Genomic DNA, 18,618 nt, shown 5'->3' with positions numbered 1-18,618 from the left:
TCAATTTTCATTTGGTTTAAATGGAAGGCCAAGTATTGTCAAAGAACGGGTCGAAGTAAGTACTTTTTCTCACAGCTTGGCGACTGTAGAATAATTTGCAGTGAATCACATGTCTACCCCATCACTCGCGATATAAACAAAAACTTTCTCGAACGGAAAGGTTGGCATATCAAATCGGGAAAATTAGATAAAGAATATCTGAAACCTGTTAGTTCAGCTACATGTACATGTAAGTATGCAAAAAACGGTAAAAAATGTTTTCGATTAGAAGTTTTGACATATTCCACTCCTCTAAACACGGTTTGTCATCCCCTTTTTAAAGCTTCTGGATGATTAAATTTCATCATTGTCTAATGTTTTTGTCTAAACTGCTCAATGTGCAGAGGCGCTTTCCGGTTGTCAAAAGAGTCATTAGGCGTCCGTTATTTTGCGACAACTTGTCCACGAATCGCTATTTACAATGTACAATTCGTCAATGAAAAAAAAGAACAAATATCGTAAATAGATATCAAACTAATTAATAATATCTAGTTTACTATACAAACAGCAAAAAAATGGCATTAAAACGACAAAATCCTCCTCATACGATGTCTTTATTTTTCAATATGGCCCTTACAGGCTTCCGTAGTTTTATACAAGGGTTATATATATTTAGCATATCATATTACCTATATGTCAAGGTAATCATGGATAAATTGAACTTAGCAGTGTAAGTTTAAAGAAGTAGCCTTAATATCTTGTCGCTTTTTGTAAATAATCAACAATTAAATAGCCTCATGAACTTTTTACTCAATTACTAATTACATTTGCAAATACATTTGAATGTTATGAAATACAATTTTATTCCATTTAATTTAATTGAAATTACTTAGAATGATGAAATTATCAGTGTGGCAATGTTTAAATATGTATTTGTGTCATAAGGTACACTAACTTCATAACAGATGTGACACTGCATAATTTTGTACAACTGATTATAAATAATATAAACATTAACTGTATGTTTACGTATTATGAATGAATATTGATCGTATGTGCTAGGGTTATAAGGTACTATCTAAATATAGATTAAACCACTATGCAGCTAGCTACACCAATGTGTAAAACATTTATAAATATATTTTGAATTATTAAAATACTGTTTTTCTTTGGTTATTTTTTTCCGGTAAAGCATCTTCAAGGGTTATTGATTGTACTAAATGGTTATATAATATCAATTTATTTTTTATTTTATTTTTTTTGGAGGGGGTGGATAGCTTCCAACCATACACCGCTTCATTGTTATCTGTGAAACTTCGTGAACAAATATACCGTATTAAAAAGTCATTTTTTATTCGTCTGAAGATCAATTTGATTGGTCGAGTTTCATGTGTCTAAAATTTAAAAATAACAGTCCCAAATGAATAGAATTGATTGTCGATGCTTAATATCCAGTGACAAATATATCAAGGACGCATTTCAAACAATAACAGCCATACAAAACTCGTTCAAGTTGAGTTTTGGAAATAAATTTATTATACGGTCTGATTTTTTAACAAATACAAAACTTTTATTTGTTCATAGTATTTTCAACGCGTTGTATAAAATGTTTCTTGAAATAAAATAAAGCTATATCATCATGATCATTCACTCTAAATGTTTGTGTAATTGGAGCTAATTAAATATATTTGACCTGTCTCAAATAACGGATTGCACTTGATTTGCAGAAGAAAAAAAAACATTATAAAAGTAAAGATGGCAAAATTTCCGATTTACCTCCTTTCTTGTATGTATAAGCTAATTGTGTCAACAGATTGATTGATTATTGACTGCATAACGTCCATTGGCAAATATGTCATGTATCTTCATATCGAAAACAAATAAACAATGAATAAAATAGGTGGTTCCTGTACAAATTAAAGGCGTCCGGGATGAAGGTACGGTAAATTTTGACTGCCACTCGAAAATGAGGGTAAATTGGATAGAAACAGAAATTGTACGTTGCAACAACTCAAGTTGTTGCAACGGTTCTTAAAGTGCAGAGAGCCTGACACTCTCTTTGAACGAGGCTTCAGATTTAATGCTCTCATTCTGCCCGGACGTGGCTGCGTATGTGTATATCCCACAGAGCCAAAAGGGCTACTTACTTTGGAAAGGGTTTTACTGCCGATCGGAAGAAGACCCAAGTGTCCATATTGTGGATTCATTTATTTTTATCGGTACCAATTTCAGTCGATTGGGGAAAAATTGTTTTTCGTGGACAGTTGATTACTCGGTTTTGACAAAATGTGCATACAAGCCTTTAAAATAATATTCTTCGTTAGACATGTGATTTGAATTATGGTTAACCTGTACCGCAAAATTCACGAAAATTGGTATCAGACGAATGATAATAAATTCACAGTACTTCTATTCCTCAGTCCGCCTGGGGGAACGTCAACATAAGGATGGATGACAAAGGGAAGTTTTTGGATAACGCGAAGAGTAAATAAAAATTATATCAACCACGCATATGGAAAAAACCTGGAACCTTATCTTCTTTTATTTTTTTATATAAAAGGATATATATAACATGTATAATGAAACATTTCAGAGTCTCATACATTTGTGTTGTATCCCATCCAGGCCTAGGGGCCTCGGTTGACGAGTCGTCAGGTAGTCGAATAACTGTATCACTAGCCTGTCAACGCTGACTTTGTTGGTTCAAATCCCGCACGTGGCAATTGCGCTCGACTCCAATCTTAATTGTCTAGGATTGTCAGTTTTCCTACCGACGGCTTCCTCATCCGATAAAAACTGACCGCTACGAAATAGCACAATAGTGCTGAAAGTGACGTTAAACACCAATCAATCAAGCAGTCAATCTCACCCACACCACTCATATATAATATACAGTGAAGCCATTGCTTCCTTTTTAAGATACATTAAACTTTTTCTCCAAAATGAAAATGAAAAATTAAAAATTTATATGGCAAATATAATCCCACAAAACACAGACCAAGTTTGAATTTTTGTGACGTCACTTTTACTTTTCTAGAGTTATGCCCCTTTACAAATAGAAACATTGCTGAATTTTCGTTTATGTTCTTTTACTTAAGTTTGCCTCAAACAAATGATATGAAACATATACACACTGCTTATTACCACAAAACTCAGATCAAGCAAGAATTTTGGTCGCGTCACTTTTACCGTTAATGAACTATGTCCCTTTGTGATGTAATACGCAAGCAGGGGGCATCATCTGTTGCCCATAGACCAATTCCCTATTTATTTTTTCAATATTTTACAGATCAAAGATACCGTATTACCATGGTATTTTACTTCCAGATTACCCAGAATTCGCAAACGATGTTGAAAAGAAAATGTTAGATATAAAGAATTTTGATTCACGAGAATCTGACATTCTGCTTTGTTCTTCTATGAAATCAGGTAACCTATCCGTACTGATCATTTATTATGTGAATAATACCAATCTGCGTATTATACCTGTGTGCTTTTCGATCTTGCTATTGAATATCTAACTATTGTTAAAATTAGATTGATCGATTGTTTCTTAACGTCCAGTGGAACATATCTCATGCATGTTGAGGACTATAACAAATCAAAATATATACTGTACGAATATAGATGGCAAATTAGATAAAGACAACAGTTTGGCATTGCACCAGGCCATCTACAGATCCATCAAAGAGTTGTTGCAAATGTTCTTACCGAGCTTGGCACTCTCTTTACACGAGAAATTAAATTAAACGACCCATTCTGACCGGACATGGTTGCGAATGTGGGTTGTGTTTTATTGCGTACTATCTTATGTTAAAATAGAATGTGTATTGTCATTGACAATTGTATCTCTAACTAGAAATAAAACATGGGATAAGATATAACTGATGCGTAGTATTGTTTTTCTTCTGAGTAAAGATTGATAATTCGAATTCGTCTATAGATAAATCTTTGTTTTAGTTATAATGTTCAGTTTACAGTTATATAACAAATCTTTAAATCTTTGTCTTTTTTACACAGGTTCTCATTGGTTGTTAGAAATCATTTCCATGTTGATTTCCGGAAGTTGCGATGTAACAAAAGAAACAGTATTGAGTAGTAATCTTGAATACACACGACTTGAGGCGTTCGAAGATAGACCAAATCCACGAATTATTCATTCACATCTTCCTTTAAAATTCCTGCCAGCAAAGCATTTAGAAAAGGCTTATAAAACAGTTCTAGTTATGAGAAATCCTAAAGATAGACTTGCATCGTACTATTTTTCAATATTAGGAAAAATGCCCGGATTGGAAAATCTCAAATGGTCGGATTACTTCAATCGAATCATACAAGAAGGAGGTACAGAAAATGTTATTGTAATTTATTTTTAGTTTTGAGTATTATATATTTTTGTAAAACTAAAAATGTCGTTCGATTTGTGAAGTTTGAAAAGATTATACAAAGGACACGGAAATTAAGAATTGTAGATGGATATATAACACCATTGTCGTTATTTTATTAATAAAAAATGCAAACTAATCAGTTTATAGTTGAAAAACAGGTGCGGATCCTTGATTTTCAAAAGGGGAGGGGTGTGGGGGTGTCAAACCAACGATTGGGGTGATGCTAAAAAAAGTCTATGCATTAAATAGAACCCTTCCCTCCAAAAGCTATTCACGAAACTAGGCGTTCCAGTCTGATGTAAACTTCCTGCTAAACGTGTTGCACCTATCGTGTTGCTAACGACAAATATAAAAACAACTTCCAAGTTAAGTCTCAATCGGTTACAAACACAGAAAAGCAGGAAATTAGTGCGTGATTTGCTTCGACAAATTTATCGTATCTGTTGTCAACTGTGTCACTGATACTCCTTAACGGACAACCAAAATGTGCCTGTTATGACGGCGTCCGTAAGATGTTCGAATAGATGACTCCAAAGTTCTACCAATAAGGTCTTGCTTCAGAAACAAATGGCGATCTTTAAATTTAAAAATCTTAGTTTAGATAAATAAAAGTGAAAGTTAGAAATAAACTTCTAAACAATTCGGAGAAATGTGTACTACAATTTATAATTAAGTGGCATGTTACAAATGTTCATTCAATAATTAGTATAAATATAATGTTCTTTATTTATCACAGTTCCACGAGTGTACGGAGATTGGTTCGATTACACATTAGAATGGGCAACAGAACTAAAGAAAAATTCGACAAACATATTTCCGATCTTTTATGAAGATTTAAAGGAGGTAAAGATTAAAAAACACAGGAGTTAAGTGTAAAAAACGATATTATGCAAAGGGACTGTACATGTAGTAACATGAGCAGTCGATGAAACTCATATTTTACTGTTTCTACCAGGACTAATCTGTCGAGAAAATTTTCCCATTCAAAACAAACAATATTTTACCATGGCGCAATATAACGTAAAATTTAATTATAAATTGATGCTTTATACTATATGTAGCCTTTCTTCTGATCGCAAATTAACGCCCGAAAATATATCCATAGTACATTGTAATTTAAAACAAAAGTCAATAAAAGCAAAGTTAATTAAAATCATGTATGTAAAATCAACAACTATATAACTATTAATAGCCTATGATGAACCCAATTGACTATTATTATCCTTGTGGCATTTAAAAACTGGAAAAATATAGCTCTTCATTATATTCGAGAAAAGACAGATATAATACACAGCAAAGTCTGTCGATGACGAATGTCAAATTAGTGCGCCCAAGGTTGGTTTTATTTTGATATGCTAAAACTCTATTTTTATTTGAAAATGATTCATTTGTATGATTTGGAGCATGATTTGGAGCATGCTCTGCTAACTCTTCCGAAGTACCCGAGATAACCCCCGGTTTTTGATGGGGTTCGTGTTGCTATGTCTTTTGTTTTTTTATGTTGTGTTTTGATACTGATGTTTGTCTTTTGATCGTTTTTGTTTTAATGCCCTCGCCGTATGCAAGGGGCACATTAAGTGTTACCCTTGATCCTCCTTCCGTCCGTCCGTCCGTCTTTCTGTCCGTCCCATTTTCGTTTCCGTCATGCATGAAAAATTGCAAAGCTTTTCCGTTTGTGTTCGAGTATTCAGTTTGAATATTCCTTTGGTAACTTTCGCCTCACTTTTCCTTTAAGTTAAGTGTTTAATAAGCAAGTGATTCTGATTTAGTATACTTTTTAAGCAGACATCCATGAATTTTTTATACTTCTGTTGTTTTGTTTTTTTATTAACAAATATTTGTAAATAGTAATATATATCTCCATTTAACCTTTTGTCAATATTAACTATCCGTTGTTATTAAACTTTAAAAGGTGTGAAAAGGTCATGTGAATATAAAAATTCAACCAATCCATTTTCAGAATTTTGCAGTAAACGTGAAGAGATTGGGTGAATTTCTCTGTGTCGAACGAGATGCCTCGTTTTATAGTGAGATAGAACATAAATGTAGTTTTGAATACATGAAAAAGAATAAAGCTGATGATTTGGTAGCAATTGATCATAAAGGCCGGTCCACATTGTATAGGAAAGGTAAGCGTCAATAAATGACATTTTATTTAGCATTTAAGGACTTAGAACCTCCGTAAAGTAGATCGAAAATGGAATATCTATGACACTGATTTACAAAATAAAAACAAAACGCCCGACGCGCTTTCCAGATTTACCTTCACCGGAACGTTGAAAGCTGAATTTTTGAAAGCCAATGATGTATAAGAACAATGTTTGTTAACTGTCCGATTGCAGCTCGAAGACTGCAATACTGTAAAATGTTGTTTTCATTTTTGAATGTTTACGAATGCAACATAATAGTTCTTTGAAGTATTGACGAAAGTTATAAAAAAGAGAATAAATCCAATTGATTTATAAGGTATATTTGTGCATTTGAATTGCATATTTTTTTATTAAATTTACTTATTCACGTGTTGTTTTTTTTTTAATATTTTTCAACGAACAATTTGATGAACTATTTCAAAGAAAAATGTCTGATTCCAAGATCCGATTTCAGTTTGAATAATAATAAGTATCTAACAATTTGAATGCATAATTATATGTTTGTTTGAAGACCAATGTTCTTTAATTGTCCAAGAACAACTCAACAGACGACACATGACATATCCGAGAGAATCAATATTGCGGAAATTATTATTCTAGTATATCATGTTTATGGTCAATGGAAGGTGCTTTTCTAAAGAGTTGAAATAAAGAACTAGTGAATATATATATAGCAATAGCTGAATAGACAAAACAGAGGATTAATTATTTATCCCATAAAATTGTACTATAGCACGAGATTATATATTGTAGACGATGGAAATCTTTCATATATAAAAAAATTAAGTAACATATAACGATTCTAGAGAAGTCTTTTATTTTTCTCGAATATCATTTTTCAATCGGGATACACATGGCTATAATACTCAAAATATCAAAAGGACGTCAAAATGGCCAAGTATGACTGTATTAAAGCATGCATATTTATATTTAAACGGTTAATTGTATATGAGAAAGTAACAAAATATTATACCAAATTGTTATACTTTATTTTATAAATTGACAGATATTTCAATAATTCTCCATTTGTGTATACATTTGTACGTTCTTTTTCATTTTAATGAATTTACTTATAATAAGTGTTACCTCTTAAATACTTTTCTACCTTTGTTACATATAAAGATGCTCACTCTGTTGACGATCCTGATTTCAATTTGGTTAACATTAAATCGACATAAGCTTTTTGAAAATATTGTTAAATAAATTAGTCCTTGGTTTATAACAGCTTAGCAACTTCACCTGCATATATATGATAAACGTTTCCAAACTCTTTTGGTTATCAAGAGCTTGAGCTGCCACTCAAACGTCACCAGTGTCTGAACAGAAAGGTGACGAGCCAGGGTTATGTCAAAGAACGTCTCTTCCTTTTATGTCTCACCTACGAAGAAAGTCGCAGAACGCGAGACATAGGGATTGCTTCTCTGGCTTCGGCAGCGATGGCGTCAACAATAGTTACGTTTTCTGATTAAGTTAGTTTGATTTGAAGTAAACTTGTGATAGATCATTGATAGTCGTAAATAACTGTCAGTACATATAAGTTTGACGACTATTTTGAGGCCCTGTCTCAATTTTGGTAATATCCAAACAAATGAAAGTTTTTAACGACCTTGACTGGCTATACAGCCCTCGCACGGTCGGCTCGGTGCCCGAAGGCGATTGGTGAGCGTTTAAATATTTTTTGCCGGCATCGGTCAGGAATAGGTGGTGGTGGCCATTCTGGAGGTCGCCATCTTGGTTTTGTGAGTTCTTTTTGGTTTGTTTAATATTTTTGTTGTTATTTCTTCACAACGGCTGCTTTCAGGGCCAGTTTGGTCAGTTTGGCAGCCCGCTAACCTCGATGATGGAGTACTGGTAGATGAGTCTAGGACGAAGTGCTAAAGATGACAGGAAGCGTTATCAGGACCAAAGCCGTGAGGCAGTGAAATGAAGGTCAATCATCTAACACCTAGGATACAGCCCTCGGACGTTAATCGGCATAACACTCCCCCATGATACAATGGGTTTTGGAGTGCATGTTAACGCGGGTACGCCCACTACTACGTCTACTGTAAGGCGTTGGATTGGTTTCTGTCATCTAAAGTAGTAAGTCGTTGATCATCCAACTGCAAACCCTCAACGAAGATAGCGGGTAAAGGCCAGGAGAGCTGGCCCAGCACGTCCGTTCAGCTGTAATGACTGAGACGTGTCTGAATGTGATTCGGATTGTAATGTGGTAATATTCTTTTGGTGTGGATAGGTATTTATACATCCCGCTATTTTGTAATGGTGAAATGGTTATTTCTAGTAATCTTGTCTTTTACTGTTGATTTGTTGATTATGTACTCTGTCTATTGAGTGGTCAGTTTGGCAGCCCGCTAACCTCGATGATGGAGTACTGGTAGATGAGTCTAGGACGAAGTGCTAAAGATGACAGGAAGCATTATCAAGACCAAAGCTGTGAGGCAGTGAAATGAAGGTCAATCATCTAACACCTAGGATACAGCCCTCGGACGTTAATCGGCATAACACTCCCCCATGATACAATGGGTTTTGGAGTGCATGTTAACGCGGGTACGCCTACTACTACGTCTACTGTAAGGCGTTGGATTGGTTTCTGTCATCTAAAGTAGTAAGTCGTTGATCATCCAACTGCAAACCCTCAACGAAGATAGCGGGTAAAGGCCAGGAGAGCTGGCCCAGCACGTCCGTTCAGCTGTAATGACTGAGACGTGTCTGAATGTGATTCGGATTGTAATGTGGTAATATCCTTTTGGTGTGGATAGGTATTTATACATCCCGCTATTTTTTAATGGTGAAATGGTCATTTCTAGTAATCTTGTCTTTTACTGTTGATTTGTTGATTATGTACTCTGTCGATTGAGTGTCTTTATGCCATTCTAATATTCTTTGTTGACAGTTGTTTGTTTTTATAGTAAACAAGATTATAGCACAATGTTGACTGCTGTACCCCAATGTTTTGACATTTTGTACATTTGTCTTGTTATGCGTTTACTTAACTACATTGGTTAGAGGTATAGGGGGAGGGTTGAGATCTCACAAACATGTTTAACCCCGCCGCATTTTTGCGCCTGTCCCAAGTCAGGAGCCTCTGGCCTTTGTTAGTCTTGTATTATTTTAATTTTAGTTTCTTGTGTACAATTTGGAAATTAGTATGGCGTTCATTATCACTGGACTAGTATATATTTGTTTAGGGGCCAGCTGAAGGACGCCTCCGGGTGCGGGAATTTCTCGCTACATTGAAGACCTGTTGGTGACCCTCTGCTGTTGTTTTTTATTTGGTCGGGTTGTTGTCTCTTTGACACATTCCCCATTTCCATTCTCAATTTGTCTGTTTGTTATGCTCACACATTTTATGTCAACATAATGGGATTCTGTGCATCTGTCATACAAGTGAGAGGTTATGACACCTGTGTGTAATGTCTCTGCAAAAGCTTTTATGTAACTACATTTACATGTTGATTGGAATAGTACGAATAATTTTATTGGTTTTTAACAATATTACAAATTATGATTGATTACAAAATTAATTACATGTAACAGGTTAAACCTTCTGATCACAAAGAAATTATGAACTATAATATGTGTCCTTTTTTTTAAAGAATAGGTACACAATAACGCATAGATTTTTAGTGTCAAGAATGCTGGTATCGAAATATGGGATATGTCTTCATAACAAAATACTCACATTACCAGTTCTTCTAATGTAATTTTGTTCTCAAAACTGTCTTTTATGTATAATGTGACTTTCTTCAACAACAATATGTTTTATTTCAATATCATACACGATTTTTTTTAACTTAATGTCGTATTTTTCTCGGCTTATTTTCAAAAAATGCAACACTAAATTTGTTTAAAAGACTCATTGCCCCCCCTTTTTCCACAAAAAAAGTGCACCATATAATTTGTGACTTTTTGTCCTATCAAATTCATGACTTTCTGAACTGTGACTTTCAGTCCGTTTACCATATGAGGCTTTGAATGGGTACCATTTATGAGGGTATGAATTGGGATTACAGATAGGAGAATAATGGGCATGCAAGGTTAGATTAGGAGCGGGACCAAAAACTATAAATAACAGAATTAAAAGATGATGAAATATGAAGAATAGATGAATTGATTGTGCGTTGCTTAATGTCCAGTGGCAAATATCTAATGCATGTTTATGACGAATATAATAATGATAAAAAAATAAAGAATAAAGTGAACTGGTAACACCTCAGTTCACTGAAGATTAAAAGATATAGAAATAAAAAAAAGATCTACCCCCACCCCTTTTCCCCTTTTCCCCCAAAAATACCAAAACAAAAACAAACAAACAACGTACTTACACAAACACACTATAACCATTGCCACCTACACTCGCATATAAATTAATCTCTGAACAAATATCTAATTTTGGCTTCATGGTGTCCCCCCCACCAGACATCGAGGTTCTGGATTTGCCCCTGTGTGTTGCATGCTGGTTTTTTTTTCAGAACATACATAAAATATATCTTTTACTTAAATATTTCAGCAGTAATTAATTTGGAACTTGACTTTATTTAGAGGCAGTTGATGGGTCAAAAAATTAACTGACCTTTGTCCCATGATTTTTGAAAAGCAGATTATTATAAGAAATGTGGCATACACCAACTCTCTTTACAAATTATTGCCATTTTAAGTAGTTCTAAAGGATATTTTTTTAATTATCTGCCTTTTTTCTTGTCCGTTGCCGATGTTTCATAGTCCAGATGATAACGATAATGTAGCATAATAACATACACATGGTCGATACTAGTATCTTGGATTAGTTTTATTTTAAACAGTTTTTGAACACCACATTCAAATATTCGATATAAATTTCAATGACTGTTGAATAATGTTTTTCAGATATCCGAAAGCTGCATTCTGGCGCGACGGAAATATTTTTAAGGATTGTACTACATATTTTGCTGCTTTTTCCTTATGGTCTGCTTTGCCATTGTAATACGCAAGAATATTATATAATAAAACGCCATTGTCATTGTCAACCGAGACGTCATCTCTTTTGAGATAATTCAGTTTTCGTAGTATTGAATTTCTCATAGAAAAATCTTCTCTTCTGTCGAAACTTAAGAAAAGTAGCAAATAACATATAAGAAGAGGATGCATTTGTATTCCAGGAACTTGATCATATTTTGGACACGGACAACCATCACTTAAATGTTTCTTCAGTTTAGTAGGCACTGACAGAAGTTCAAATTGAATAACATCGGGAACGGCCCACATTTCCGCAGTCATGTACCGTACGTAAAAGTGGTGTCTGGAAGAATCCACGATCTTCATTATATCCGCTCCTTTGGAGTTTTCAGATAGAATATATGTAGAAGGCTTACTTTCTAAGGAATATGCATCAGCTAACATCTTTCGTCGGATGTGATTGAGTTGTTCAAGCTGATTGATTGCCATACACAATTTGGTAACATCCCTCACTTTTTGAACAATATAATAAAATGTTTTCTTCATTGGTATGACATTTAATCGTTTTTTCAATAGATTTCCACATACAGTGATACATTCATCAAATCTTTCTTCCATGAACAAAATGGTAGCTGACCTTAGTTGTAAGGATGATATGTTAGAACAAAGTGTTGTATTCAAATATATTGCTACATTTTTTAAATACTTATCGTCATGATTTTTTCTGTAGTACGAATACGACAACACGCATAGAATGCTTTTTGTGAGCAAAGAAAATAGATCTCTGAAAACAGCCTTATCATTAGCGGCACTTATTCCGTTCAAAACATGTTCGTATGTTTCTATGCTTTCTTCAGTTACTACTCTGTTGTATTTTACCCAAAATAAATTTGATTGACTATAGTGGAAAAACAGTTTATCTAATTTTTGGGTGCAATAACACACAATGATAGAAGCTTCCCTATACATTTCTAACTGGATATTTTGTTGATATAATCCGCGGACAAAGTCAAATGTTCTCAAATTGATTACATTTGTTATGTCTTGAATATATTTTTGAATCGCATCTTGTAATGTAATAGTGAGACCAGGTGTCATTTTTGAAGTGAATAAATTCCTTGCCGGAATAATGTAATGAGGTAAGTTTCTGTCTTTTAAATATGTTTGCAATCTTGAAAGACATAAATGAACACAGGCAACAAAATTTTCCTGACTCCAGCTAATATTTTCCGTTGTTTCTATGCACCAGAAAATCAGATGTTTTATACAATAGGATGATAAGATTGTTTTATTGCTGTCAGGCAGCAATTCTTTTAAGTCATCTTTCAATATAATTTTCAAAACAATAAAGCAATATAATTGAATTATATTTAGCTGTTCAAATATCAATCCCTCACCTCTAAAAGATATTCGCCATTGCATTTCATTTTCGTCACAGTCGCGGTGTCCAACTGGGGCTAGTAAGCACTGTTTGGACACGACCTTTCTCACTATTTCTTCATTTAGCCACCCATTTGACTTGAATCGAAGTTTCCATTCATCAGCTAAAGTAGGCCAATGAAGATAGGCCAAACATGGTACATTGTCCCTAATCAGTGACGGTCCTTTCATACAACTTTTATTTTTGTAAAATGGATTGAAATATTTTTCTGTCACTGACGGTCCATTCAAGTCATATTCATTCGATACATCATGATCTAAATCTTCATCATCAGCCTTTGATCTTCGAACAGCTAGCTTGCGGAATGCATTATTGGGAAAAAAGTCATCATTTAGTTCGATATGAACGTTTTTCATATTGAATGGTTGTTTATGGGGAGCGTAAAGCAAAACATACCCAGGGAAGTCCGTATCGTTGATGGCTAGGAGGCGATATCCTGGATGTTCTTTTATCGCTTTAATTTCCAAGGTTGAAAGCTTTATGTCGCTTTGAACTACGTTGAATTCCTCGAAAAATGTTAGGATTGCATCAGTATCCGGCTGTTCACCTCGATAGAATGTACCTGGCAATAGTCCTTCTGCTATACTACCAACGTATATCGGATGGTCTATGTCAGGTAGTAAAAGTCTATGAACATAGTACGGGAAGTTGTATGAATATTTATTAAATCTTATCTGTTCAGCCGAAAACCCCAATACTTCAAGCATGCTTATAAGTAACCGGGAAAAGTAATCTGCATTTTCGTTATCTGAAATGAGGGTAATTCTTCATTATTATAATGACAGAAATGTTTTATTTTTTATTGATAACGAATAGTCATTAAAGTCATTGGTTGTGTGGCATGCATACTTTTAACATGTTTATCCATCCTAAATGTCTACCCCATTAACTTTCATGCTCCTTTTTTGTTACCAAAATGAATGCATCTGATAAAGTACGCAATTATCATAAACATGTACTGATTATCTATATTGCTTGTTACACAAACGGACTGGTACTGGATAATACATAAAGGCATAGCTTACTTTTCGATGTGATTCAATGATACGTGTTAAAGACCATACTTTGACCTATAATGGTTGACTTTTACAAACTATGACTTGATGCAGAGTTGTCTCATTGGCATTCATACCACATCTCCTTATATCTATAGGTACTCCGTTATATAGGAGTAAGTCTCATTAAAGACATGTTATGTTGCAGGAAATATAATTAGATTCCTGGCTACGTTTTTGTAGTTTCTTTGAGATACTATCATAAACTATGCTAGTATACTTAATTGTTATGAAATTCAGTTTTATTTAAAACTTTTGAATCAATGATTTTACTGTTTACATTGTAAGTGGCCGAATAATCAAACTGTAGCGTTCTTTTGACAAACGTTTACCGATAAAAAAACGGCACGTACATTTATATACCAAATATTTGATACTGCACAGCATTAAAAAAATCATAAGTAATAACTTTACAATCAATTTGGATAAACATTAATAGGATCCGTGATTGTTAGCTTCATTGATTTGTTTTTTCTTTAACCATCTAAAAGTAAGGATTCCATGCGAATTCAGGGCGATGAAAAATTCACGATCAATTAAATGGGTTGTTTAAGCAAGATCCGACCAACCAGAATGTTTGACTTCCACAGAAAAACAGGTGTGCGACCTTTTTCCTAACGACAGATCACGAACGTTTCCTGGTTAAATAACTGATAGGGTTACTCGACGTGCAGATATCATAGTACTTCCCCTAACGAGTGTCATTCTTCCTATCAGACGTTTTTGCAAATTAAAATGTATCTCGAACATCCAAAAAGACACATATGATAAAACCGGTTTTTTCCAAAAGTGATTATGTTCTTTCGTGCCATGGCTTTGTTTGGACTTGTTTGTTTGGTTTTTGGCCTTGAATGTTTGTCCCGAATATTTTTTTTTTATTTGTATTTGCATTCAGGTATCGCAGATCAAATTTATTCGTTCATAGTGTGTTAATTTTCGTTTTCTGATTGAGTTAAGCCTTCCAATTGATATTTTATCGTGTGTTTTTTCTATGTTGTTATGTTATACTATTGTTTCAGAAAAACAGAGAAGGTTTGGTACCATTAAAACGTTAAACCCCGCTGCAAATGGTTGCACCTGTCCTAAGTCAGGAATCTGATGTACAGTAGTTGTCATTTGTTTATTTAGTTTATACGTGTTTCTCGTTTCTCGTTTTTTATATAGATTAGACCGTTGGTTTTCCCGTTTGAATGGTTTTACACTAGTAATTTTGGGGCCCTTTATAGCTTGTTGTTCGGTGTGAGCCAAAGCTCCGTGTTGAAGGCCGTACATTGACCTATTATAGTTTACTTTAATTAATTAATTGTTATTTGGATGAAGAGTTGTCTCATTTTCACTCACACCACATCTTCCTATATCTAGACACATACAAAACATGAGGTTTAGTTCTGGACTGGAGCGGTACAGATCTAGAGATGAACATATTTAGGCTCCTTTTGGAACAGAATGATAAATGACTCCGTCTATTTAACTACACGGTTTACCCGTTTTTTTACGTTATAACGAGCATGTTTGGAAATAGATGTAATAATATTGCATCAACTTTTTTTTTTATTTTTAACAGCTACTATTATTTTCTCTGCATAGCATGATTTAATTTGTAACAGCTACTATTATTTTCTCTGCATAGCATGATATAGCTAGTTTTCAGTTGTCTTAATTGATTCTTCAACTTTCTAAATTGATATTGACTTACCCATTATTTCTCTACTTGGTGTCCAACATATTTCAATTGTTTTTCAATACTCCTTTGGATTTATAAAAGTTGTGTACAGGAAAACAAGTTTAACATAACATTGATTTTAATAGCTACTGGTAATATGCCAATAGCGCAAATACATATTAAATGAAAATATTTTAACAACAGGTCATTGCTTTTCAATGAATAATTAAAAAACCATTGTTTTAAATCATATGTGGAATAAAAAAAAGCTCTTGTTTTTCATAATAAACAATAAATAATCATTGATCCTTTTATATAATATAGACATTGCATTTATTTTGAAGTTGTATGTTTAAATACATATCCATGATTCATATTTTGTCTGATAAGGACACTTCAATTTAATATTAACATCCAATCTGTTTGTAAATAAAGGCAATAATAGTATACAGTTGTTCGGAAGTCATAAATCGATTGAGAAAAAACAAATCCAGTGTACAAACTAAAACTGAGCGAAACACATCAACTTTAACAGAAACACTGAAGTTCATCAAAAAACCAAACGGCAATGCAACACAAACAGAAACGAACTATAAGATAACAACTGCCATTTTCCTGACTTGGTACAGGACATTTTAAGAAAAAAATGTTCGGTTGAACCTGGTTTTGTGGCAAGTCAAACCTCGCGCTTTTATGGCAATGCTATACATCACACTCAAAGGACAACATTACATGACAGGACTACTGTACAAATAAATGGAAGACAGGGTAGAGAAATCCACAAATAAACAATACAATAGAACATTTCGACAATTTAATTTTAATACGCCAAACGCGTGTTCTACATAAGACTACTAAGCGACACTCAGGTTAACAAAAGTAAAGAATGCCAAAAAAAAAAAGAGGGAGTGTCCTTTTGTGGTAAATTTTATCCTTTAAATATGCTAGACATACAGGTTTGACCATTGTCCAAAATTCTGATTTCCCGATATTTCCAAAACCTTGAAAGAGTATAACAGGTACCTGTCCAATGGTCCAAATACTATCTCTTATACCACATTCATTTAACAATTGTCTCTGATATAAATATTATTAAATGGAAATATATCGGAAAAAACGGAGAAAAATTTAAGCATTCCATCTCTAAATACTGTCTAGGTCTTTTTTCTATATCGCGAAACACATAAACCATCAAGTCAAGTTTCATCGGTGTCACTTAACACCAAGGGCTCACATGTTTGTGACATACGGGTATACAGACGGCTAGTTAATTTCTATAGGTCAGTTTTCGTACAAATTAAAGGTCCACATGATTATTTTAATGATATATAATAAGTAAGGCAAATGGTTTCATCATTTATATAATAAAAGTTCGTGAAATTGTAGCATTGTTATTTGGGGTAGGTCATTGTTACAGAAAAGATTATTTTGTGTATAAGTATAAGTGCCAACACAATTTTATTTTTGAAAAAAATAAGGAAGTCGTTTTGGAATTTGTAATTCACTATTAAACCAATGTACATAACATCTTTAGTGCACCATGTAATTTATACAAGGAAACAGGACTACGAATGCATTTGAAATATAATCTAATTATTACATTTGAATAAACATATCCAATTGAATGTAAAGTTGGGCATAGCTATTATCACTTGTTACTAGAAACTGCCATATTTGTTATCCATTCTTTTTTTAACTTATTCACATGCTGTTTTTTTCAATATTTCAGGTGAGATTGGTGACTGGAAAAACTTATTCACGGTTGCTCAAAACGAACAATTTGACGAACTTTTGCAAAGAAAAATGTCAGGTTCCATTATTCATTTTAAATTTGAATGATAATCTGTATCCAACGATTTGAATGCATAATTATATGTTTGTTGGTCAATATTCGTTAATTGTCCGAGAGCAACTCAAAGTACGTTTAACGGACAACATACTTTTATGACATATCCGAGAGAAACAATATTTAGGAAAATATTATTCAAGTAGTCAATGAACGTATTTACACTTTTGGTATTTAGCTGAATTTTGTCTCCAAATGACCTTAGATCGCCTCTGAATAACCTTTTGACGTCAAAAAACAATCTCTTTTTTATTGTGACGTCAAATTTTTATGCCAAAGTTTACGGGAACAGCTGTGTGATTCTACGTAATGGCGGACAAATTTGCATACAATCTTTGAATCTGTTCAAAGTTTTGATTTTTCTACCCTGTATACCACATTGCCTCACATTCTCATTAAGAAAAAATTCAGACACCTAATTAAATGGGTATTCAAAAAATCAGAATGTGAATATACATGTTCAAACTCTTTTAGGTCATTTTTCAGTTGCAATAAACAAAAAAAACTATGTTAATTGGACATGCTTTGATACTATATATGCCCTTGAATTTTTACTAGATAACATTTTTGTTCGCTTTGGGGATTCCGTATATCGTCAGATTATCGGAATTCCAATGGGGACTAACTGTGTACCACTTATTGCGGACCTGTTTTTGTATTGTTATGAGTTACAATTTATGACAAAAATAAGCAAAGACCCATCGAAACAACATCTGATAAACAAATTTAATAATACTTTTAGATATTTGGATGATATTTTGGCTCTCAATAATGACGACTTCAGTATGTATATTAATGAAATTTATCCTGTTGAACTTACTTTAAATAATGCTAATACTAACAATGACCACTGCCCTTTTCTCGATCTTGATATCTATATCACTAATGGAAAGCTGAATACTAAAATTTATGATAAAAGGGATGATTTTTCATTTCCTATCGTTAATTATCCGTTTTTAGATGGTGACGTTCCCTTGTAACCATCTTACGGTGTTTATATATCTCAACTTGTACGATTCGCTCGTGTATGTAACAATGTTTTAGATTTTAACGAGAGAAATTTATGTATTACTGAAAAATTATTACACCAGGGTTTTCGATATCACAAACTAGTCAAAACATTTACTAAATTTTATCATCGGTATAAAGACATCATTCGTA

General features: G+C 33.5%; 2 protein-coding genes across 2 annotated transcripts; one reads left to right on the top strand and one right to left on the bottom strand.

Moving 5' to 3' along the window:
* Window positions 1-649: 649 nt before the first annotated feature.
* Window positions 650-17,625, top strand: LOC143075899 (sulfotransferase 1E1-like). The gene is made up of 6 exons (XM_076251480.1): window positions 650-709; window positions 3,269-3,408; window positions 4,000-4,320; window positions 5,101-5,207; window positions 6,325-6,493; window positions 17,341-17,625. Exons 1-6 carry the CDS (start codon window positions 687-689, stop codon window positions 17,448-17,450), a joined length of 870 nt encoding a protein of 289 aa, XP_076107595.1. The 5' UTR covers window positions 650-686; the 3' UTR covers window positions 17,451-17,625.
* LOC143075898 (uncharacterized) lies at window positions 11,301-15,738 on the bottom strand. Its single transcript, XM_076251479.1, has 2 exons — window positions 15,645-15,738; window positions 11,301-13,641 (listed from the first exon to the last, which is right to left on the bottom strand). Exons 1-2 carry the CDS (start codon window positions 15,646-15,648, stop codon window positions 11,336-11,338), a joined length of 2,310 nt encoding a protein of 769 aa, XP_076107594.1. The 5' UTR covers window positions 15,649-15,738; the 3' UTR covers window positions 11,301-11,335.
* Window positions 17,626-18,618: the final 993 nt, after the last annotated feature.

This window comes from Mytilus galloprovincialis, chromosome 5 (assembly GCF_965363235.1).
Source record: "Mytilus galloprovincialis chromosome 5, xbMytGall1.hap1.1, whole genome shotgun sequence".
Taxonomy (NCBI): Eukaryota; Metazoa; Mollusca; class Bivalvia; order Mytilida; family Mytilidae; genus Mytilus; species Mytilus galloprovincialis.
Note: the sequence above shows the minus strand (reverse complement) of the source record. Positions and strands in the feature narration are given on the sequence as shown.

Coding starts and splice junctions, on each gene's coding strand:
- LOC143075899 (XM_076251480.1), top strand. CDS start 687: ATGGATAAATTGAACTTAGCAGT. Junction 710..3,268: donor GATAAATTGAACTTAGCAGT/GTAAGTTTAAAG, acceptor AATATTTTACAG/ATCAAAGATACCGTATTACC. Junction 5,208..6,324: donor TTTATGAAGATTTAAAGGAG/GTAAAGATTAAA, acceptor ATCCATTTTCAG/AATTTTGCAGTAAACGTGAA.